Below are 24,694 nucleotides of genomic sequence, written 5' to 3' on the forward strand. Positions count from 1 at the left end.
TAACATTTCTATAGAGTGGCTTCCAAGCTTCTGTATGCCTGCAGTTTCATTTGTAATTATCAAATTGCCTCAAATGTACTTTGATCTTTTTTTAAAAATATATTTGTAATTAATTAGAAATTGTGTTGCTCATAGTTGAAAAGGTGATGTGATGATTTGGTAGTGTCCTTTGCATTCCACTCTCACAGTCGATGTTAAATGTTTCAGGGCAAGAAAACTGCTCCTTCCTTTGCAACATGTGCACGCTGCATGTCACTAAACCAGTGCTGATGTTTATTCAGCGGGCTAGTTTGTTCACTCTGCTATGACAACTATAACGAGTGGTGCGGATGTGGAGTTGTCTCATGCAGGCAAAGTGAGTGGATCCACTGCTATGACCAGCCCTCTAAACCGCTAATGATCTCTTCATAGGACTTAAAAGGACTGTGCAAAGGCAAAACACCAGTTATTTCACAATTCCAAAAAGCAACATCATAGCAAATAACAGAACTGGAGTCATTACTAAGAATTATTTAAAAAAAAAAAATCTACCAAATGTTTGAAAATGTAAACCTATAAAGTTTTAATAGGAACAAACCCCTTTGTAGGATGATCCTTTGGCTCAGCTGTAGTCATTGCAAGAACATGTTTTAAAGATTTCTTGAGAACAAGTAGTGAGCGTGGCTGTGTGTTGACATCATACAAGCTAGAAAGGAGAGCAGAACAGAGCTGGGTGCCCCTGAGCAGGCAGTTACCACAACAAAGCCAGCAGCCTGGACTGAAAAACCAGGCCAAATTCCTGCCCTCTAGGACCTGGCTTAAAGCTTGTGCGGAAACTTTGAAAATGGGGGACGAGACGAGATGAGAGGAAAGGAGAAGGGATAAGGTGAACTAAAGAGGGTACGAGATGAGGGCAAAAGGGTTAGTGAGTATAGTGAGAAACATATTGCTGTTAGGACCTGTAGAGTACAGTGGGAGAAGGAGAGATTGAAGGAAACGAGAGCGCGATAGAAGACCAGGCCCCCACTGTAAGGATGGAAGGATTGTGTTCCTCCTCTTGAAAGCACAGGGTCAGCCATGCGGTGAAAAAATAAGCCATGAACTCAATCTGACGATTAAAAAGGCACATCTCTATATTATGTCTGCAGGCCACAAGTGGACCCGGTCTGCAACATAGCACACATGCAGTTTATAGATGTAACTGTTGGCAAACACCAATAGATTTGTGGTTGAGCTCAACTGAAATTCATATGGGAGTTTTATTTGGATTTCTATGTACATAATGAATATGTTTATTTATTTTTTAAAACATTTTTATCTCCTCTATTGGATAAAATGATAGCTTTCATTTCATTATGCATGATGGAATTTGGAAATGCTACCCTAAAACACCGCTCTCTTTTTGTTGGTCGATCGCTAAGTCTGGAGGTGCATTGGGATTGTGTGGGAGTGATTGCTATTTAGCCTCATGGAGCTTGGTACAATCAGATGCCTATATCTTTCACATCCTCCAGGGCTATTTCCTCACCCTCTCTTCCATTCATTCCTCCCTCCTTCTGACTCCACACACCCGCTTTACTCTTGCTGGAGCTTGGCAGGCAAACAGGGCAGTTATGCCGTAGAGCTTCTCTACAACCTTGCACTGTCTCCAGTGAACATAAATTAATGGTGTAGAGCAAACAGGCTGCTGGCAGGGGTCCAGGAGCTGGCTTCAGGAGCCCAGCCAGCGATTGTTGTGGGGGGCCGTGGCAGCAACAGCAGTAGTAGTACTGATACACTGCCAACCAGCCAACCAGCCAACCAGCCAGCCAGTCAGAGAGGCAGACAGACAGACTGGGGGCCCTTTTGCTCTATAATAGATGCCGCAGGCCTCACCAGTCCGCCTTGTATTTGCAATCATCACTGTTTTACTGTCAGAGGGCAGTCCACTGAGAGCCCTTATACTTACTGTGGAAGCTTTGGAGTTTGGAGTGAGCACAAGAGAAGTGTAGTGGTATGTTCTGAATGCAGATCGTATGAGGTGCAGATATGGATGTACTTTCATTTGCTGTTATCAGAGGTTGGCATGCAGTGCGTGCAGTTTTTTTGTTTAGCATCATGTGAGTTCTGTTTATAAGCTGGCTGTGTGTGTGTGTGTGTGTGTGTGTGTGTGTGTGTGTGTGTGTGTGTGTGTGTGTGTGTGTGTGTGTGTGTGTGTGTGTGTGTGTGTGTGTGTGTGTATATACAATCGAGAGAGAGAGAAAAGGGAAAGCGGCAGGGTTGAGTCATGTGGCATTCTTGCCTGTTTTCAAACTGTTGTCAGGAAGCAGTGTAGTTCCCAGTAAAATAAAACAAACACCCAAATAACCCTCAACTGCCTCCCACCTCCATTTTCCCCAAATCACACAAAGACAGGGAGAAAGAGAGAACAGTGCGGAAAGTTGAAGATAGGAAAGGACAGGCAACAGTATTTTCATGTAACTTTCAAAAGACCCGCATATGTATATCCAAGTTTGCCATTCTTACTTTGGAGTCCATTAAAAACATCGCAGCAGGTTAGAATTGATAGAGAATTGATAGAAAGCACTTCTCTTTTTTAATTGTCAAGTGTCAGTCGATTTGATGTCTACAGATGGAAGTAATTAACTGTATTTTTCATTATAAATCACAAAACCTGTCAGAAACCTGCAACTAAAAAGCCAAGCATTAGGTAGGCTCTGTGCATAGTAAACACTCATGAAGATTCAAAAACTCCAACTGGATTTATTTGTCATATCTGTTTTGATCTCTCAGTAATGCTGATATGCATTCAATCTCATTGTCATTTGTCAAAGAAGCCAATTGTAACATTATTAACAGCGGCAACTTGATATTTAAAATGTGCCAATCTTACCCCAGCTCGATGCGGAATCCATATTAAAATGTCATTCCTATATTTGATTGCATTTGTTTCTGACAGTGAATATTATTATCATCCTCCAGTCACTTTGATTAAAAACAAATATGATTCCAATCAGTGTGTGGAAGGCATATATGAAAGGAAATACTGGGATGCAATATTTCTATAAATTTAGACACAAAGAGTCACAATAAAGTCCATCAATGCTTCCAACACACGAAAAAGTTGTAAAATTTTATCTGTATGACAAATGCTTTTTTTTTTTTTTTTAAATCAAGTCTACGATAAGTAAAACCAAAAATAACTAGAGCAAAATCATATCAGTCATTCTGGGCAAATGTTGCCATTGCATTGAGGGTAAACAGCCAATGGCCTTTGATTTCCTGGGAGTCATTAGCATGGAATAGGTTTGCGAGCCACTGCAACCTTGTGACCTGCCTCTATAACTCATGTCACACACTGATGATGTAATTCATCAATGGGGTCCACTAGCAGCTCACACAAGGAGCTGCAGGTTCACGGGGTGGAGTGGAAGCGGCAGAGCAGGAAAAGTGGTGGGGGTTGTATGGAACAGCCGGGATAATGACCAGGCTGTGGGATTTGATGATGGGTGCATATAGGTGTCAGGAGAGCACAAAAGTGATATATGACAAACTGGATGTTGAATGAGTTGATAGGTCTGCGAAAGGTGTGGTGTGAAGTTAAGGCAGGTCCAGCGGTAGATGTGGTTATTGTATATGATGAAATGCCAAGCTGCTAAGCTGGATTCAGGTGTGTGCGTGTGTGTGCATGCGTGTGTGTGTGTGTGTGTGTGTGTGTGTTGTTGGGTGGGTGGTGGGTGGTGTCAAGGACCGTATGCAGCAGATGCTAGAGCTACCTCAGCTTGTAATGTTCAGCAACCACAGGGGCCATTACATGCAGCACTATCAGAGAGCACGGAGCACATCAAACCCTGTAATTTAACCAGCAGTCGGTCACACATACACACATGCACACACACGGCTCGATTCTTGACAAATGGCAGACTGTGGTCCACCTGCGTGTGCGCCTGTGTTTGTGTTGATGTTTGTCTGAGTGTGTTTTTTTTTTTTTAGGTCAGACTGCAGGAACTAGACAACATGTGCACTTCAGGATAATGTGCCTCTGTTCCATTAACAGGTTTCAGAATAATTAACGGGGTTGTTTCGATCCGAGACTGCTGCCTGGACAACAAATTGAAACTGTTCGTGTCTGCCTCTAATTATTTATAGACTGCTTTACATTTTGTGGTCAATCCTCTTTTAAGGATATTGGCTGTGGTGTTTGTAACTGAACATATTGAGTGGATCCAAAGCCAGTGGGGAAGCTATCAATACCATCTTTGATCTTCCACCATGTTTGTGTTTCTTCCATTAAATACTCATGTCATATGTCCTCTGATGGTAGAGAAGGACATCTGCAGAAGGATACACACTGATCAGAGGTTTTTTTTTTCAGCAATTCATCTCATCTTTCCTCTTGTCATCTAAGCTTTTTCTGTGCTCATTGGGTGATTTACCAACATATATATATATTTTTTTACTGTGGCAGTTAACAATCAGAGGTTACTTTGAGGTCTAAATAACCATTCTCCAATTTCACGGCTGCTCCAGATTTGTAACCACTAGGCCCACCATGTCAGCTTGCTTCTCATGTCTGTGTGTGTGTGTGTGTGTGTGTGTGTGTGTGTGTGTGTGTGTGTGTGTGTGTGTGTGTGTGTGTGTGTGTGTGTGTGTGTGTGTGTGTGTGTGTGTGTGTGTGTGTGTGTGTGCCACTATTGCTGTCACACACAGATGCTTCAGGGAATTTTGCTACAGTGTAAAGTCTGGCCTGCATTCTAATTCATAAAAAAATCAAACATATGTGAGGCACGGAGGGTCCACAAAAAAGGCAAGACAAAGATTGCTGAGGAGAGATGAAGAGAAGAGACCGACTATACAGTCCTACTGTTTGTATGTTTCAGTCTGTCTGTTTTTAAATGTGTTTCTTTGTGTGTATGCTCAGCAGTACCTATGGGCAAATGCTCACAAGAATTAAGATTGCAGGGGGTGATCATCTGACACAGGGAGGTATAAGTAAGGAGTGGAAGAGGTATGAGCTGAACGAAATAGGATTTTTTTTTTTTTTTTTTTTAGTGTCGTGTCTATGCGGTCAGAGTAAATCTCCTTACTCAGGGGTTTTGTGTGCGAGGGGGGCTTTAACATCCCCACTCTCCTTGATGAGACATCTTTCTTGTTTGTTCAAACCATTCATTACGTGGTGGCTGTTGGACGAGCCGTACCTCTGGCCAGCGTATTTATCACCAGGCTAGAGCGCGCTTTGGCTGACAGTAGGCGATTGATGACCGGGTTTGGGCCTGAGAGGCTGAGGAAGCCTTAATACAATGTAAATGACCCACTCCCATTTCCAATTTAGGCTGCTCCTATCTCCACAATTCCATGCAATACCATCTTTAGCCAACTATTTGTGTAGGTTTCTGGATACGTTTGCAAGAGTTTTGTAGAATGTATACTTAAAAGGATAAAAAGTGTGTGTATGTATATATATATATATATATATATATATATATATATATATATATATATATATATATATATATATATATACTTTTGTACATCTTGTACATCGTGCACACTGTGCCTCTTCTTGAACATGTTTACACACAGACACGCACACAAATGTGCACACACATACACACACAGTACCTCTGTAACTCTGTCTCTAGTAGCCAAGGAAATGTCAACACCTGGCAATCAAAAAATGTATTTCTATGCAAGCATTATCATCTTTCCTTTGTTAATGATTTTAGCATATTAAAAGGGACTAAGTACACAAGTACAAATCAGATTAATCCCTCTCTGCAGCCGGGAGTCATTATTTGTCCAATCTCAGCCTTGTTTGTTATTAATTGTGCACATTCCTCAAACCATTTTTTTTCCATCTCTTCTTTAATTAAAACAGACTACGTTTAAACAGGCAGGGCTACCTGAACGGAGAAATCTCGTTCTCTACTGATATGAATTCTCATATAAATTATTACAGCAGTAAATGAGAAAATGCTTCCTGAGCAACCGCTATCATTTCAAGTTAAAATTAAATTCAATTAACCCAAGCCGGGTGTACATTACCAGTTGTAAAATTTGCTCAATCGGCATATAGACGGAAAGAAACTGAAACAATCAAGTTGAAGACCGAAGGTAGCTTTCTTTTGAGGGGGGAGGGTTAAATGTGCATCAGTGCAGCTTGAAACCACCTGAAATCAGAGGAAGTTTTAAACATCACCTTAAAAAGGATTTTTGTGTGTGTGTGTTTTGATTTGTAGGTATGATTGTCTATGAATAATTCTTATCTGTCTATTTGCATTTCTGTTTTCACGTGCTTGCGTGCATGCATGCTTTCTGTTTACAGCGGCTGAATGAAACACATAGTGTCTCATTTGTTTCGTTTGCGTGCGCCCCGACTCCTAATCTGGCCCTTAAAGACATCTGTCACCAGCGATCACTGTTGTTTTGTCATGCTTCATAGCAGGCCCAGGGGGAGAAAGGAAGCCCAAGGTCTGCCATTTATATCAGCCAATGTTCTCTAGATTGGACCTGACACAAATAGTATCATTGCAGACCTTGTTGGAGAATTACATTTTCAGGTAAAAATCTTGGCAAATCTGTGGAGGAGATTTCACAGTATTCTCTTCTTTTAGCATAAGTCTCTTTTCAGCTGCTCTCTATGAAAGAGCCACCACCAGGATACATGTCAGACATTCAAGGAAAGATAAATGTATTCACCACAAATCTTCTCCCACTCAATCTGTTGCCTGGTACATTATAAAAGGATTCTCAGACACCACAATATATGTCTTAGGCCTACTGGAAAGTCGTGTTTGTCGAAGTGCGTATGGTCATAACTGTTGCATATGATTAGTAGGTGCACTATAGGTTGTTTCTGTGTAGGCAGGGTGGGGACAAAGAAGGGGGTTCTCATGGTTGACAGTTTTGACAAACTTGTTTGGCCAGCTCCTGCAGGTTTTGCTGTGAATTGTGTGTGGGTGGGTGTGCATGTGAATGTGTGTGTGTGTGTGTGTGTGTGTGTGTGTGTGTGGGTGGGTGGACACGTGTATGGTGTGAATGTCTATACTGTGCAAGGGAGAGGCAGCATTGGGTGGAGGTCAAGAGAAGGTTCAGTCTTAAGTTACACAATGCAACAAACTCAGTAACATATTGAATAGATACAGTAATAAGCAACAGCCATGAACTTGACTCGAAGCACGTGTTCCCTTTCCCGTGCTTCTCTTTATGAGTGCTTACATGCATGGATATTTATGTTAATCTGTATGTCAAAGAGGCTCATGCATGTGTTTGTTTCTCTCTCTGCTTGCTCCTGCAGCACCCATACCCTTCTGAAGAGCAGAAGAAGCAGCTAGCCCAAGACACGGGCCTCACCATCTTGCAAGTAAACAACTGGTGAGTCAAGATTTCCGCTCGCCCTATCTCCACCACCAGCATCGCTGTGCCTTTTATTTTCAAAAGCCTTCGCCTCCCTCTCCCCACCAGCCAAGACGGCTAATGCTCCTAAAGTGTGAAAACCGTTTATGTACATCCCTCCCCATCGCGTACAGACACATGCAAAGGTTCACACATAGACACACACACAGACAACCTTTGTAACATTATTATATGTAAGCTACCAGGATGTTCCGGTGTTATCTGTAAAGTGTTCTGCGGCTAAGTCAGTGGTCTTTGTGGTTTGATGCGCATGTATTCACTGGGATATATTTAAGGGAGACAGGCACTGATCATAAGCTACCCCTACAGCCCCCCACACCCACCCCACCCCTTCATCCAAAACCATACCTAGCACCGCCACTGGTGCCCCCACAAAAGGCAAAACTGCCTTTCCACCCCCTCCCCATTTTACACCAGCTATATGGTGGATTAAGGTTTTGGTGGCCTGGCCAGCAGGGCCTTTGTAGATGGCTTAGCACATAACTGGGGGTGGTGGATTAAATAAAATGATCACAGAAGCAAAGAAATGATACAGGAATTACTTATCAAAATACTAGCCCAGGTTTTATCTGCAGCTTAATTTTGTTCAGTACATTCTCAGGGTGATGTTCAGATTAATTGAACTGACAGCTTCCTTTCAAAATTCCGGGAAGGTATTTGCACGGATTTCAGGTCTTACACAAACTTAATTATATGGAACCCCATTTTATCATTCTAATTCCATGTAGCGGGGGTTCTATTTACAAATGACAAGTCTGTGCCTTTTATTCACAGCTTTCCTTAATATATTTATCAAAGCGGGTTCATTTACAAAGTGCTCTATCTGTTGGGTACAGGCAGGCTGACATTAACGAAGCTTTTAGGTTTATCAGACTCGCAGCCTGACAAGCCACCCGAGGGTCAATTGATTTTTTGGTTCTGTGATTCATTTTTTTCTCATTTTTCCTGGATCACAATGAGAAACATGCCTGGAGAATTAGCCTGGTTTGTCGGCCTTATCTATCAGCCCCCTTCCTCATACTCCCCCCACAATCTGACATACTCTGTCTCCTTCTCTCTCTCTCTCTCTCTCTCTCTCTCTCTCCCTCCTTCTCTCTCACCCTTTGCTTTATTTCCTTCTAGCCAGGGGAAGTCAAGCTACTTAAATTGGCCACAGGAACCGCTGTTATCAGACTTTAATGCACCCTACAGTGTGGATAGCATTTCAATTACACTAGTAACCAAAGATTAGCCCCCGCTTGCCTGTTTCATGCCTCGTGCCACCGTTTCGGGACGCCATGCACCTTACCTACAGGAGCAGAAAATTGAGTTGCCTTGCCTGTGTCATGGTGATTAATGCAGAAATACTCTGCTAACCTGGGAGAAGAGAGAAATAGACAGAGACATAGACAGAGATAGATCTAAGACGAGACCCTGTCTTCTCATTGGCCATGAAATTCAAGCCCAGGATTGAATACATGCCTCAGATCCATTTGGTCTGAAAGCAACTTGCACTGTGTAACATCCTTGAACAAACACACATAGGTGCATAATCACAGATGGTCACAGATCTGTGCATTAACTTTACACCAGGCCTATCATCAAATATATACCAATCACTGAAGATTTGTCTATCTGTGGTGCATCATCCTGGATGATGTCAGCAGGCCTGGATGGTTCTGCCACAATAATGGCCATGTTAGAGTGAGGGGAAGGTGAGAAGAATGTGCAGAAGTTTTCTGCTTTTAACTATCCAGGCCAGGTAGTGAGTTATAGATTAATGTATGACTTTTTGCTTTTTCCCTTTGATATTTGGTCCAGTGTCTGCTCAAATCATTCACCCCAGATATGACAGAACTTAGCCGTATGAAATTCCTGTTTTAAAAAAAAAAAATCAAATTCCTGGCTGGTCCCTTGCATTGTTCTGTTATTCCCTTTGATGCGTAGTTGCTGCCATGTTACTGACCAAAGAGAGGGAGAGCGAGCGAGAGAGAGAGATAGCGACAGACAGGGGGAGAAAGAAGCAGAGGATGAGTGGGGGGGGGGGGGGGGGGGGGGGGGGGTTGGCCGCCGTCTTCGGTTTCCAGAGCTCTCCCTCGGGGAAAGGATGTGCTGAATCAGGGCTTTGTCCGCCGGCACAATCGCAGCCCAGCGAGGGCACAACGGTGCTCTGTGTGATAGTCAATAGACAGTGCATCTCACTCTCTCCCCTTTTGCCCCATCAAACCTCCCAGAACCATCCCCTCCAAATGACACCTACCATTACCTTTACCTGGAGCTCACCTGTACACACAGAAAACAAAACTCAGCTGATTGGAAACATTTTGTCTCCGCACCACACACCGATACTCCACCAGATTCTAACTCTGGACTAATTAGCAAACAGCCTCACCTGTTTGTAGCCCACACACCATCAGCTGTTTGATGTTAATAAGGGCCAAAGGAAAGGGTTAAAGTCCACAATCTCATTGCACTGGTGTTCAGCTTATGAGACGAAAGACTTGATTATCCTGTTAATAGTTTCCCCTGTGTTCAGAGGTGTGTTTGTATGTGCCTGCTATGCACATTATTACTAATGGGAACTTAGTTAACATTCAGAGATGTGTATGTGTATACAGTATGTCAGGACATCATTAGTTGACCATTAGATAGTGTGGTGTTTTGTTTGCTCTGCTTACATTTGAGACAACAGGCGTCATGTTAAGAGAACGAGGGAGTGGTCCGATATGTAATTGCATTTGTTTAAGATTGCAGGAAAAGGTGAGGGCCATGTCACATATGGTATTCTGGGATAGCGAAGTAGGTGAAATGGCAGACAGGTGTCCATACACTAAAGAAGCATTTAGAGTTTACAGTGTCTGGTGGCAGATTTGCCTGCCTCAGCAGCTCCCGGTGCCCTGCTATCAGTCTGAACTAAATGGAGCCTGACCAAATCCTTTCATGTCTCAGCATCAGACCCAGCACGCTGTGCCCTCGCTCACTGCCATAAACACACACACCAACTATCCTGCCATTATTTACCACAGCAGCAATGCGTATGCGCACGCTCACGCTCACGCTCACGCTCACACAGGCGGCATGTAACTACACACGCAGGGTTATTACGTGGGCCTGAGAGATGACGCCGATGACAGATGACTGAAAGAAATGGCATCTAAAAAAAGGAAGGAAATCGGCCCGTCATTATTCCCTCATCTCACAGGCAGCCAGTTGGTCATTTCCATGGCTGAGTGAAAGGGGGGAAGGAGTCGGCTGAGGTGGGGCGGGGTGGGGTGCAAGTAGAGAACGAATATGTCATTTGTTGGCATCGATGATAACTGACTGCTGTGCCACTGGAGCACTAATAACAATAAAGAGGGCACTAAGCCACACTCTATTTTTACTTCTCTGCCTCTTCTCTACAGCCCAGGGGGGACTACATGCGCTCACACACACACGCATGCACACACACACACACACACACACACACACACACACACACACACACACACACAGTGAGGAGAGGCTCCAATTAGCGGCAGAAAGGAATACAATGAGTGAGTTATTAAGACACAGAGGCGGATCGCAGCCAACCTTTGCCCCCTGTCGGAGCACAGGTCACATGATAAGGGAAGGATATCCACCAGACAACGGCGCCAAGCAGCCTGTGCCCACTGAGGAGATGAAATAGACTCAGTCTCTGTGGCAGTTCAGTGCAGAGTATGGTGCACTGATTGTTTCTTGTTTTGTTTTTTTTATTTGTTGTTTTACCTTGAGCAACAATCATCATATAACCCAGTGTGCATTTACTGTATGTTTACATTATCAGTTATATATTCATACTGTTTTGAGAACAGCAGAATGTGCTGCAGTATGTGCAACCAATGCCATTTACATGTCCAGTAAGTGGTCAGACAGGTGTATTGGAGATATAAGCAAAATAGCACTGATATAGGATGCTGAAAGAATGCCACAGTTAAAAAAACAAAACAAAAAAGCAAAAATCAAAAGTGATTACCGTCATATGCCTTTTGAACACTCATATGCCTATCTATATGGAATCCCGATTCTGACCCCCGATTGCGCTCTGCTGTAGCACAGCGTGCAGATAAACTGAATTTAGATGGCTCTAAACTGACTGCTCTGTAGCTCTCGGCACAGCAGGTTCCCCATTCCCATTCAGATCATTCCATCATGGATCACCCCTAGATTTTACAGAGTTTAAATCCCTTACCGAGATATGAAGTAGCTATACTGCAGGTTCATGTGCAAAATATTAACAGTTGTTTGTAGTATCTGAAAACACGAAAGAGAAAAAGAAAAGTCAAATTTGTTCCTCCACTCAGCAAAGCATTTTCCATCCCCCTTTCTCAGTCCAAAGAGACACTTAGGAATACTGCCTTTTACGATTTTTTATGATTTTATGATTCTCTGGCTTGGCAGCGACACCCATTATGAAATGCAAAATAATAACTAATATTTTCCAAATGTAACATAAAGCTATGAAACTGGCCTAGCCGCCTGTTTTTCCACATTCTTTATAAGTATTTACGTCTCATGAATCTCACACAGAGGCTTTTGAGGTCCTTCCCCCCTCTCCACACTCTGCTCACTGCCCATTCCTTACTTTTCTATCTCTTCTTTTCTACAGTATTGGTGGGCTAGTTGACTGAAGTTGCTGGTTATCTGTCTAACTTTGACCCAGATGGAAATGTCATGCCTTTTTTTGGCTGCAACCAGGGACTCCCAGCAGTGGCCATCTCATGCCCCTGGCTTTCTAAATATACAGCCGGAGTGTGGAGAGGTTGCGGCTGTGTGTGTGTTTCTGTGTGTGTGTCTCTCTGGTGTGTCTGTGTGTGCAAGCATTAGTGTATATGTGCATCTAACTAAAAAGAGAGACTATCGGGACGCTGCCAACACAGGCATCATGATCCCTCTCATTTAGGGACCGCTAATTGGCAGTTAATTAGCAGAATTGACTCTGTTGTCGGATCCCAAGTGCCATCCCCCCTACCAACACCCTCTACCCGCTAAGTTCATTTGATCTGGCTGCTTTCTTGATGCTGTAATAATAATCCCGTTTTATCTGTTTTGGAGGAAGAAACACATTTAGAAAAACATATTCTCATTATTGGCAGAGTGGAACAGAATGGGCTCTGTTTTGTAACAGGTTTCATTTTGTTTTTCATTTTGTTCAGCAGTTGTTACAGATCCAAGTATCTGTTAACTGCGCAATCTAGACACATGCTTTACTCACAGAGTAAGCCATGGGAGTCTTAAACAGCTGATGCTAATGTGTGCCACTGTGCTCTCACAGTATATGTGAGTACATTAGCCCTGCTGAAGTTCTCAGTGTGATTAACAGGGCTCACTCACATTTTATCAGCCACTGGAGGCCCGTTGGCTCATAGCATGGTATGGACACCCAACGAGGCTGTGGAGCAACCCGGTGCCCACCTCTCTGTGAGGCTAGAGTTATGAAAAACAGGTGGTGCTTTAACAAAAACTGGCAGCATTGGCTGATCATGCACAAAAACGAATGCCTTTTTTTTTTTTTTTTTTAACTTGTTTTCCCATTACAAGCCCAAGATTCTCCAAGGCTGTGGAATTCTCCCAGCACAGACGGCATGCAAGAAGAACGAAGCCAGACCGGGCAAGATAGAGCGGCAAAGAGCTGAAAGAGGCATTACAGAGAAAGCATTAGAGAGAGATGGGAGGAGGGAGGTCTTTGTACTTCTCTGCTCCTTTTGGCTCTTTTATTCCTCAACGGCTTGGTTTTTATTGGTGGGTCGTTTAATAACAAGGGCTCTGCGTTTGAAATGAAGTCGAGCTGCGTTTGCGTGGGCAGGCCCCCTTTTTTATTTTAAGATGGTAATTTCTGCACTAGGGGTGAGAACTGGAGAGAGATCGAGAGAGCGAGGAAGAGAATCCACTAGAGAGAGAGAGAAAGAGGGTGAGAGTGTGGGAGAGGGAGAATTCAAGGAGAAAACAAGGCAGGAAAGTAGGTTAATTTATTTCATTTGTAAGAAAAGAAAGAACTTAAAAAGAAAAAAAGGTTGATGATAGTGAGAAAGAAAGTGTAGGATGCTGTTTTCATGAACAAGCAGCTTAATGCACACGGGCAGCCACAGTAAGCCTGCTAGAATCTCCCTGCGCCTGAGGCCATCTGTGAGCAGAATAGCAATTTTATTACTTTGTCATTAAACCAATTTCACAGCAGTATTGTTTGTTAATGAGCAGCCACAAACGAGCGAAGATGTCACGTACTAGAATAGCAGCAAGATTTGTGACCCCAGCACTCCTCTATCTCATTCTCCCAACCTCTGCCTCATTCTTATTCTTCTTCTCTTTCTGCCATCATCTTCTTTCTTAGCATCCTTACTGTCATCCCTTCTCTCTCTCTCTCCCTCTGCCATCCTCCCATCCTGCTTATCTCCCCTTCACCCCCACCTCCCACCCCTCCCTCCCTCCGTTATAGAGATCCCTGGCTCATAAAAGGGGGAAACTGCTGAAAGATAAAATGCAAAGTCTATACAGTCGAGTCTCTGTTTATGAGCTTCCATTTGCCTTTAGAGCTCATTGGGACGAATAGTTTCTCCACAGGCTTTCAGGGTGTGCTGTTGGAAAGCCTGGCATATTGGCCTGTTATTTAGCTCTAAAACCTAACATGGGTGCCAGCATCAAGTGCCAGCAGAGGGACTAAGCATTTGAATAGGTGCATAAGTCCTTTGGATTGTATGCTGGATGATGTCATGCAATAATTGTGATTTTTCAAAGTTGTTCAGAGTGCAAGGCTTAATCACTGCTTTTTTGTTGTATTGTGCATGTTAATGGAGATGTAGTCACACATTATGAAAAATATCTAACTTCAAGTTTGGCAGTTCTGTGGCATAGTCTGGTTTCACAAAGAAAGTCATGCACTTCAGCTCTTGTGATGCTATATGTGTTTTTATGGCTAGGCGCTCTGTTTATGTTTTTACTTGGGAAGTCATTTGGCACAGATTCTTGGTCCTTTTGTGGCTTATGACTGAGCAAGAACCAATGACACACAGGGAGAGAGACAGAGAGAGAGAATTAAACTGAGGCCCCAGAGGATCAGACAACCTGACAGAGTAGATTTGGAATAATTAGTTTTATCTGCTGAGGGAGATAGCCAGAGGAGCTGTGTGTTAGCCACAGGGTGCTGCTATGTGTGCCTTGTTGGTGATGTGAATTAGGTGAATGAATGTTATGTATGCGGTTTTGTGCATGGTGTGTGTGTTTGGAAGGAGGGGTGGGGTGTGGAGGGCTAAAAGGGATAAAGGTGACCAGGTGTAACAGAATGGCCTTGAGGGTATGTGTGTGTGTTTGTGTGTGTTGGAGCCAGAGAGGACAGGAGCTCCTTCTCTGGCTGAGCTCTTTAAACTCTGTGAACCTTACCAAGGTATTTTCTCTCTGTCCAGGCATGCTCATTCTCTCACTCTTTCTGTTACTCTCTGTTTCCCTTTACCTCCTCCTTACACACTGCAATTCCCTCCGTCCCTGTGTTTGGGTGCACAGTAACACGATGTAAATAAGCATGTTCTTCTGTCTTTGCTTTGTTTCTGTGGTGCCACATTCAAAATAAGCTCCAATTACCGCCCACTCCGTCCTTTTAAGACGTGATGAAAGTAAATGTGTTGGGATAGGAAATGGGAGAGAGTTGTATTCACATTCTTAGCAACACTGCAGTGTAATATTCTTACCTGTTGTGTGCATGTGTATTTTCAGAAGCTGTAATTCATGGCCCCATGCCCTCTGTGGCTTTGAGGTGTAGGCCAATAAGCCCATCATGGGAGACCCTATAAATCAATATAGTCCTTTGTTGGTTTAAGCCATGCTCTGCCCCAGTTCAGGTCTGTTATGGATGAGATATCAGTAGACCTGGTGCCAAGCAGAAAAGGGAAGGGGGGGCCTCTCCACAAAAAACAATCCAGTCTTGACTGGAGCATGGCCCAAACTCCTGCATGTATCAAACCCGCTAATTTGCAATTTGGGAGAGGTAAGAAATGAATGGTGTAGCTTGCTGCCACGTTCTCTGCAAGCAAACAGAAACAGACACATGCACTTTGATGAAGTTATCAGAGGTAGCTGGAGGAATTAACCATGATTATCCAACACCATAACATGCATAACAAGATACAGAGATATAGAGGAAGAGCTGGGAAAAGGAATGGGAAAGAACAATGAAGAGTATATTACCTTAATCTAGGGTTTCTCTATTCCCAGCCTTATGAATATTTATTCTTCCCATTACTGGTGATGATGTTTCAATTAGGAGTCTCTGTGAGCATGTGAGGTGGAGGGATAATGGCGGGAATTGGGTGTCAGCCTGGCAGTAGAGGGTGTCATCCTTTAGCACACCCAAGATATATCTACTTTATCATCTTCTTGTTATATGATACAAGACACATTCTTCATCACCAACTAATATAGTTTTCATTTGATAAAAAGCTTTCTGTGCAAAATGTATCTGGATTTTTTAACCCGGAACAGCACAGACCACTGACAGTTGAGATTTCTCTATTTGGGGGCTTTTATTAGACACGTCATATGAAAAATCTCACATGACAGTTCACAGGCTTGAATTTAAGGACCATAGGATCTTCTGAAGTGTAGGCTTAATTGAATGTGGCTTTGTTGTGTTTGTTTAAGGCTGTCACATATGAAGGAGGCCAGTCAAAGCTTTACACAGTTGGTGGTAGAGCTGATCTGAGAGGCAGAGGGCTCGCTTCAGGCCACCAAGCACATCAGAGTCCCTGTGGTCTGCTCCACAGTGTCACTGCTGTTTCTGCCAGCAGTCCCTTCCACAAACAACAGCTATTTATATCACAAGCCTGCTGCTGGGCTTTTTAGCCCTAAACTCTGCTTCTGACCGTGCCGGCGCATGTGTGTTTGTGTGCCTGTGAGTTCATGCATGTGTATTTCAAAGCGATTATGTGCGATTGAAACTTAGATTAATTATTCAATAGGGAAGTGAGAGGCAAGCTGGCAGCATTTAACCGATGACTCTCGTGGTCAGTAATATGTGCTAGACGCGAACTCACTCACAGAGTCACATCATGGAAACGTGCTTGATGGAAGCACTCAGTCACACGCCAGAGACACAATGATGAGAAGATGATGACATCCCAGAGGGAGGGAGAATCCCTTCCCAAACATACACACACACACACACACACACACACACACACACACACAGGCTGAATCCTGTACTCTGCAGTACTCTGGTTCTGAAAGACTCTAAGTGCAGCAGCACCTAAAGCCAGGCATTAGAGAATCTCAGTGGTCTATCCACTAGGTTTAGGTGTCACTTTTTAATTGCTCAAACTGCAGTGCATTTTCACTGCCCTAAATTCATGGTTAGTATCACATCAGTATGAGGAGTAAAAACTTAAGCTTCAAGAGCAGGGACAGAATGTGAATGTATACACATGTTTGAGAGGGGAGTGGTAAGCTGAGGGCACCTTTCATTCTTAACACCTGCTAATACATTTTTATATTCAGGAGTGTAAGTTGTCTGCAGATGTGTGCGTACATGTACAGCACATGCATGCTCACACGCATGCGCCCAAGTATGTATGTGTGCTGTGTGAGAATGTAACTGTTGCTCTTGGCAGGCCCCCCTCTCTTCTTCTCTTTGAGCTGAACCCATTACAGTCTTATAAAGGAGAGAGAGGAGAGAGGTTTGATATGAAGCAAAGGAAATAGATTGGCCTTATTTCCTGTCTGGCTGCTGCAGAGCAGACACTTGTGTTGCCTAGACGATGCAGGCAATTGACACTCAATTTTGTTTGAAATATCACGCCTCTATCATGTCATTATCAGCTTCTCATGGTAATCCACAAAGCCGCACTGTTTGATATCTGACAATAAGGGGGAGTCACAGAGTCACGGAATCTCTCACTCGATTACCAGGCAGAGAGAGAAAAAGGGGCTGAGAATGAAAGGGAGCAGAAAACGAGAGAGCGGGGAGACAAAGACAGGGTGAAAGAAAAAGAGATGGAAAGATAATTCAGGAGAGAGAAGCTAGAAAAGCCACAGATTTGTATGTTAGCAGTCAGAAGGGGAAGGAAATTGAGATTATACCTGCCCACTCCTCAAAGATATAAAAAGGAGTCCAACAGGTCTGGGATTGTGGAGAAAAAAAAAAAAAGCAAATGTGGGCAATAGGGGTGGCACTCTTCAGAGCTGTGAAATTGGGGTGATCTTGTAAGCACACCCACTCATCTCAGGAGAGCTGATGGGTAGGCTGGGGTAATGATAGTGCTGCAGTCAGTCTCTCTTTCTGTTCCTCCCGCCCGGCTGTGTGTGTGTGTGTGTGTGTGTGTGAGAGAGAGAGGCAGCTTGCCAGGAAGTGTTCTATGTATCTGTTCTATTTCTTGCTGGTCCTTCATGAAAGCAGGAAAACCTCACCCATCCAAAAGGTGAGAAGCTGGCTTATGAGGAATGAGCATTACCTTCCAGCGCTGACGGCCTCTGTCACGCGCTATGTGCTGGAGCCTTTGACGAGGGCTAATATTGACCTACGAATGTTGGTTGTTTTCAGGCGCTCTTCAAACAAGAAAAAATGCAGCTGTTGATCCCTCAGCTCCTGTGCAGGCAGAAAATACCTTTTGTACACCTGTGCACATTAAAAAGGTGTTGTCTTAAAGGGGGCGGGGGACTTGCTAACGAGGGATTTGTGGATCATCTCTTTTCATATTACCCCTGTCTAGTGGCAATAGGAAAAGAAAGGGAGGTTAATGAAGGAAAATATGCATGAAGGGAGATGTAGACAGAAAAAGAAAGAAGAGATGATTTGGTCCTTCCTTCTAACATCAGAAAACTGGTAGTGCTAGGGCAAGTTAGTAACGCTGGGTTGCTACAATAAGGTCTCTTTCATACAGGTGTGTTGACGCCTGGGGCAGGCTTGGCCTCAGTCCATTCCATTCACCCTGGCTGATTTGAACAATAACTATCATATCTTTTAAAAGAAAAGGGAGGGTGAAGCGTCAAGAAGTAGATGCCTGAGAGCTGTGTTGGGGCCAAGAAAAACCCCCGCTGCCGTTGTCAGAGCTTGTTGATGTTGCAGGGAGGAAAAATTTTTTTTTTTTTTTTTTTACCCCCACCCCCCATAACCCCCACATTTTTTTCCCCACTTCTGCACTGGATTCGGTGTTTTGTGCCGTAGGACAGAGTGTGGTGAGGAGACAGAGGAACAAAGTGCTGCTGTGTGGAGCAGCAGCTGCTGCTTGCCGGATCAAAGGGGCAACAAGCGTGGTCTTCCTGGCCCAACGCTGCTCTGGAGGTGTTTGACGGACAGTCAGCAGCTGGGGCCATACAGCCCGCCCTGTAGGGGTCAGGCTGCTGGACTGCAAGGCCCAGAGGTGACATACCGTCACTGGTCTGGGGGAAGAGGGGAGAAGGTGTTAGATGGGAGGGTAAATAGAGAGAGAGATGTCTATGTTTGTTTCTTTTGTTGTTTGCATTGTTTTGGTGTGTTTGTTTAGAGCGAGACTTTTGGGATTACTGTTCCATATTTCCATCAGATATTTACTGTTTCGTGATGAGTGAGTGAGTTCTCACTTATTCTTCATAATGCATAGATGATAGCGCCCTGGTTTTAAGGCTAAACAATTACTTGCCTAGCATTACACTCCACACTGCAGTATTCCACCTCTTTGGTGCTGACAGAGAATCAGAGCAAGAAAAGAGAGACAGAGAGCAAGCATGCCGCAGTGCTATTGATTTATTTTAATTAGCTCCTCGTTAAATCTTGTCAGTTTGCAACACAAATATATAATTCTTTGTCTGATTTTCCACTGGAGTCTTAATGACTCATACTCGGCGGGTTTCAGAGAGAAATGACTTCTGCCGCTAGACTGACAGAGCAATGCAAATGTTAGTCATATAGGGCTGAGGGGGGGATGCCACAAATGGGCAATGAGTGGAGTAATAAAAAGGGAAAGAAAAACAGGTCAGTGAAAGTCCATGGAGGAGAGGTGAAACAGTCCCCCTTTCACAGGCAGACAAAAGCGTGTGTGTGTGGGGGGGGGGGGGGGGGGGGGGGGGGGGGAATATGGAGGCACAGTGGATGTGAGAAAGAGGGAGAGGGGAAGAGATAGACGGAGGTAAAACTATGTAAACACAGTGGCTGCCCTAAAAGCGGGCCCTCTCTGACGTTCCTAAAAAAAAAACGATCCTGTCTTGCTCTGCTTCACATCTGCACTAAATCAAACACAGTGGTGAGGTAATGTTCGCCCAGCGCATGTCTCTTGACTCCTGTTTTAACTTAAAGAAGGGAAGAAGGTATAGAAAAGGGAAATTCTGTTGCTGATGAGCTTGAGAAAGCTGCCCCATTCCTAACTACATGTCCATTATCTCCATCCTAGAAGAGTGAAAAGCTCCTTTGTGGTAGTTTATGATAAATCCACAGATACTGTAGGTTCAGTCTGGTGGGAAGCTATGTATAAACTGTTACAGGGGCCTGCCTGGACCATGTGAACTGATTAAATCACTGTTGTTGACACTACAGTAGATCAGTGTTAGAAGTTCAGTAGACTTAGACTGTCCTACTGTCTGACTGGACCATAATTAGTGTTTGCTTATACTAAACACATTCTCTTGATGGGGTTAATTTGCATGCACTTCCTGGTCAAAGGACTTTCAGTGTTTCCACTCTTGTCTCTCTGCCTTTCTTTTTGGTGGAAGAGCATCAAACTAAAACCTTCCTCCTTTGATTCTAGTGAGTTGTGACTCAATCGCTGGGGGTTTGGAATCTTTATTTCTGTCTGAAACGGAAGTATGGAAGCAATGAGCTTTAATAGGAACCAGAGGACAGTCATGTTTGCAAGCAGTCATCATGGACTGAGTTCAGTATGTTCTTGTTCAGATTGTGTTGCATCTAATCTTCCTACAAAGCGAGACGAATAGGGGCCCAGGAATCGGAAACTTGCCCCCCTCTCCCTTGGCACATGAGCTTCCAAAATGGGCACGTGTAGATCAGCCATGAAGGCAATAAACTGTCAACGATTTTTGTGTCACTGTTTCACAGCCTTTGCACACTATACAGTGCTGTGTTTGGAGCAGTCTGTTCAGTTTTCTGCATTTCATTCTCCTGCCTCACTCTGGCTTGTTTCATTTTGTTTTGTTTTTTTCTTTCATCACAAACTCGTCAAACGAGTGACCCCACTCCTGATTGGCTAGGTCTGCTGTGATCTCAACAGCAATTGGCTAGCTAAGCGCTGAGGCTCTCTCTGTCTCGTCTCCCTCCCTCTCACCCTCTGTCTCTTGGCCGTGCTCCAGGGTAGGGTGGTTTGGCATGACAATTTCTCAGGGAAGGAATGCTGACAACAGGAGCAAGTTACCAGGTGTGGCTGCAAGTCAGTTAACCAGAAACAAGGCCTTTCTGACAGATTGAGATGAGGAAGTAAGAAAAACATTAAGACAAGCTCTGAGTGAGAGAGACTGGTTTGCTATGAATACATCTGCAAACTTCCAGTAACCTTCTATACCATTATGCTTGTGATGCAGTTGGCCTGCATCATTAAAGGGAAGCATTGTAAAATTGAAGGCCTCTACTTTGAAAATAATAGCACGTGGTATGTTTTAGGATTATGTAAGTTCTCTAGTAAATCTATATCGCTTCTTCCACGCCTGACCAGATCTTAATCTTAGTCCCTCCCACACACACATACCTACAGACTATAGCAAAACACTGCATGCTAGCCAGAGTATTTAAAGAGGCACTCTCAGAGAGAGCAGATATTGGTAACAAGGGATGCTGTGTTGATCCCGTCTAGTGGCGGCCCAGTGTCAAGTGGACTCCTGCTTCCCTGGAGCCATCATTCATATCTGCCCACTATGTTCATATTTGTGATCTGCACAGTAACAATCTTCACAGCACGTGTAAATTTACCACCTTATATCATCAAGAGATGAAGATGCATTTTTGTAGCTGTACATGGACTTATGCGCATGCATCTTTCACATCATTTCAGTGCACAAGAGTTTCTGTGACCCAGCTGGCAGTACTGTGCGAAGAATGTGCTGACATGCATTATACGCACATATTGACTGACATGTGCATACATATTAACATGCAAGCTCTAAAGCGCACTTAGAGCTGTGAGTGCAGTTTTTGAAATGCAGCCTGAAAATGTGTTTAAGGCCTATTGGATGGACGAAACCAGTGGCTCATATTAAACAGCAGTGGGCCGCTGCCTCCAACAGCCCATTTTTTCCTGGGGTATTGTACACATTCTGAGCTGTATCCCAATGAATGACCTCCACACGACCCCCTAACCTTGCCTTTAATTAGTTGTTTGAAGACAGCATGGAGTTCCCATGCTGAGAGGTACTCTGTGTACTATGTGTGCATGTGTGTGTTGGTGTTTCTGCGCTCTAACACTGAGCAGAGGCAGGCCATAATAAGCTAGACCACCAGATGTAGATAATAAAACATGGGCTTTGGGTTGGAGGTTTTTTAGCTAGTGTCCCCTGTGAGCCTCCTGTGTTCTGGTTAGCCTACGGACACACTGGCAGTGGTTGTGGTTATGTCCATGGTGTTGATGTGTAGATTTACAGCGTGCACACACACACGTGTTTTAGCAAGTGGCTTAGGAATTCTAAATCCCTGTGGTCAACCTCTGTATCTCTCCCAGGACTTTGGGTCCTTAGATCCTTCCGTCTGACCGTCCATCCGAGTTGACTGGCCCTCATCTCTGGAGGATTCCTGGTTGTGTTGTTCTAAGCACACTCCATTAGCAGCTCACGGGTGGAGGGAAAACAGTGTTATCGGGCCAGGGTCTGATAATCTCAATTGACTTTACTCAGACTGATAAAAGGTGCTCTAAGGCCACGAGAGGTACCCTCACTCCCCCACCCCACCCCACAACTCTTTTCGGTGCACATCATTGCCTGATGGTTACCGTGGCAACTTGTTTAGCATGCAAAAACAGAGTCTTTCTGAATGTTTATTGTGATAGTTAACCAGTAGGGAGCACTGACAAGGAGTAGGTCCATCTAGGGAAAATATGTGAATATCTATATTTGTCCATACCCCAAGAGCTGTTTCCATACCAAAAATTAGTAAACACTCTGGCAGTTAAATTCTTTCCGGTATAATTTAATTTATATGTTTTCTGTAAGAAGGTGGAAAAACACAAGATGAACAGTTATTTTTCTATCTGAAAATGACACTTTTATCTTACTGCATACTCTCCATTATGCAGAATATTTCCTCTGCAGTCACTAGAAAACGTATGGTTGAATTTAGCACCTGGGAAGAACATTCCTAATATTATGTGTTTATGGCTGTGACCCAGAATACGTTAGGTAAGAATGCACGTGGTTGTGATTTTGAGCCTATTGGTGCATCCACAAAGAGAGAAAACAGGACATATCTTTTGGCAGGCCTTACTACTTAGAGGGAGTGTGATACCAGGAATGTCTTACTGTTTACTTGCTCAGCTGGTTTTGATGCTGGAACTGTCTTTTTCTCTTAAGCACCTCAGGCATTTCTTACAGCATAGCTATCGAACAGTGCTTTGTCCCCTTTGTTCTATCAAAAAATACTTCAGAGGTAGTAAAAGTTTATTCTTATTTCTCTCTTAAATCACAAATCATGCATTACAATCATATAATTTCCAATCCAGCTCTCTCATTCACTCCACTCCACTCCACCTCTCATCTTCCTCTTTCGTTCTCTCTTATTCTCATATGGATTTGTTTCATCTTTTTCTCTCAGGGGCCTGCAGTACCCCATGCGTACCTGCACTCTGGATGCCCCCTGGCAAATGAGCACCGCGTCTTTCTTTTCCCAACTGTGCATTTTGTACATTTAACCATGTCACTTTGAGCTGGGCAGATTACAGGCGTTTAAGTTCATTGGAGAAGGTAAGGGCAGGTATCAGGGCTTCATGGGGGATTAGGAACCCAAATTGGTTCCAGCTCTCCCTTCCTTCTAATGACCAGTTCTTCAGCCATATTGATGGTGCCTTGGCCCGTATGTTAGGAGAGAGCAGTAAAGCCTTTTTTTTCTCTTTTTGGAACTAGCAAAAGACTCCATGCTGGACAGCTCCAACGTGATTTGAAACCGCGCTTTAATATCAACCACATGGGGGTACCCCTAGTGCTAGGTCCATGCTATGTTTTCAAGTGTATTAAAGCAAATGAGAGAAAGTCAGAATGAGAAAAGGTGGTAACAGAAGTAAAAGAAAGATACAAAAGTGGAGAACTTGCTTGGCCTTAGTGGCCAGCTTGTGTTTGACACAGCCCAAGGCATCCCATTCTAAGTTAAAAAGGTTGCCCCTGGCTGGCAATCACCTCCAGATGACCTCCGGCTCTACACTGGAAAAGCCACAGGAGCTGGGGAGGCTTTGTGGAGGTGCACTTACTCGCTGCTGTGGTGGTGATAAAACTTCAGACAGCCTAATTGATGGGCTCACTGACATAACAATACCTTGTGAAAGCACGGCGTGGCCCATGCCTGGTCCTCATTTCTGGACAGCTGGAAGGGGAGCAGAGCCCCCTACAATGCAGCCAGAGTTGGGGGTCCCACAGAGGGGGAGGGAAGAGATGGGAGTGCAATGGTGGGGTGCAATGAAAGGGACCATTTATGTCTTGCATTTTGCTAACTTAAAATGTATTTTGGAAATTCCCGTGTCCCCACAAAAATAACACTTTGGACAAAAACCGTAGAGGCTACTGTGCATTACGCATAGAGTTGGTGAGTGTTGGGTGCAGGAGTGACAGAAAAAGAAAGAGACATAGAGGGAAGAAGGGATGTGCCATATTGAGGGTTCTTCTGTGCCCAAGCTGCACTTAATACTTGAGGAATGTCTCCCTGGTGCCCATAGCAACCAAACGTAATCAAAAGCTTTATTAAAAGAGGGGGGAATAGATCATAAGGAACATTAAAAGTATCCCTCACTGGGTTCCCAAGTCAGCAGACAATTGCCCTTTTGTTTGTTTCTGTTGTGTTGTGAGTGCCTCTCTCAAGGACTCGGTGGCTAATGTTGCCATTAAGTCATGCAAAACTGTTTTGTCTTTGTGGCGGCTTGTGATGAATCTTTCTATGTGTGAATGCAGAGTGATTTAACGTTTGTTTTTCTCTTCTCTGTGTTTTTTTTTTTTTTTTCTCTGCCAGGTTTATCAATGCCAGGAGAAGAATAGTACAACCCATGATCGACCAGTCAAATCGAGCAGGTAAAAAATAAATAAATAAAGAGCAAAAAACAAAACCAAAATGAAACAAAACAGACAATCCAGCTAATCTACAGTAAAGTACTGCTTCTTTTCCCTGCATGAAGACACCCTTTCCAAATCCTTTACTGGCAAGCACATCATGCCTGGAGCCCAG

At 43.9% G+C, this 24,694-nt stretch overlaps 1 protein-coding gene across 8 annotated transcripts in view; it reads left to right on the plus strand.

Annotated features, from left to right (window-relative positions):
• meis2a (Meis homeobox 2a) overlaps positions 1 to 24,694 on the plus strand; it is a 78,353-nt gene that overhangs the window by 46,622 nt on the left and 7,037 nt on the right. For all 8 annotated transcript variants that reach the window (XM_030718303.1, XM_030718301.1, XM_030718306.1 and 5 more), the window contains 2 exons: positions 7,256 to 7,332; positions 24,482 to 24,540. In XM_030718303.1, coding sequence (XP_030574163.1) covers positions 7,256 to 7,332; positions 24,482 to 24,540 — 136 coding nt within the window. The remainder of the gene's footprint in view (positions 1 to 7,255; positions 7,333 to 24,481; positions 24,541 to 24,694) is intronic.

Source organism: Archocentrus centrarchus, chromosome 22 (genome assembly GCF_007364275.1).
Source record: "Archocentrus centrarchus isolate MPI-CPG fArcCen1 chromosome 22, fArcCen1, whole genome shotgun sequence".
NCBI lineage: Eukaryota > Metazoa > Chordata > Actinopteri > Cichliformes > Cichlidae > Archocentrus > Archocentrus centrarchus.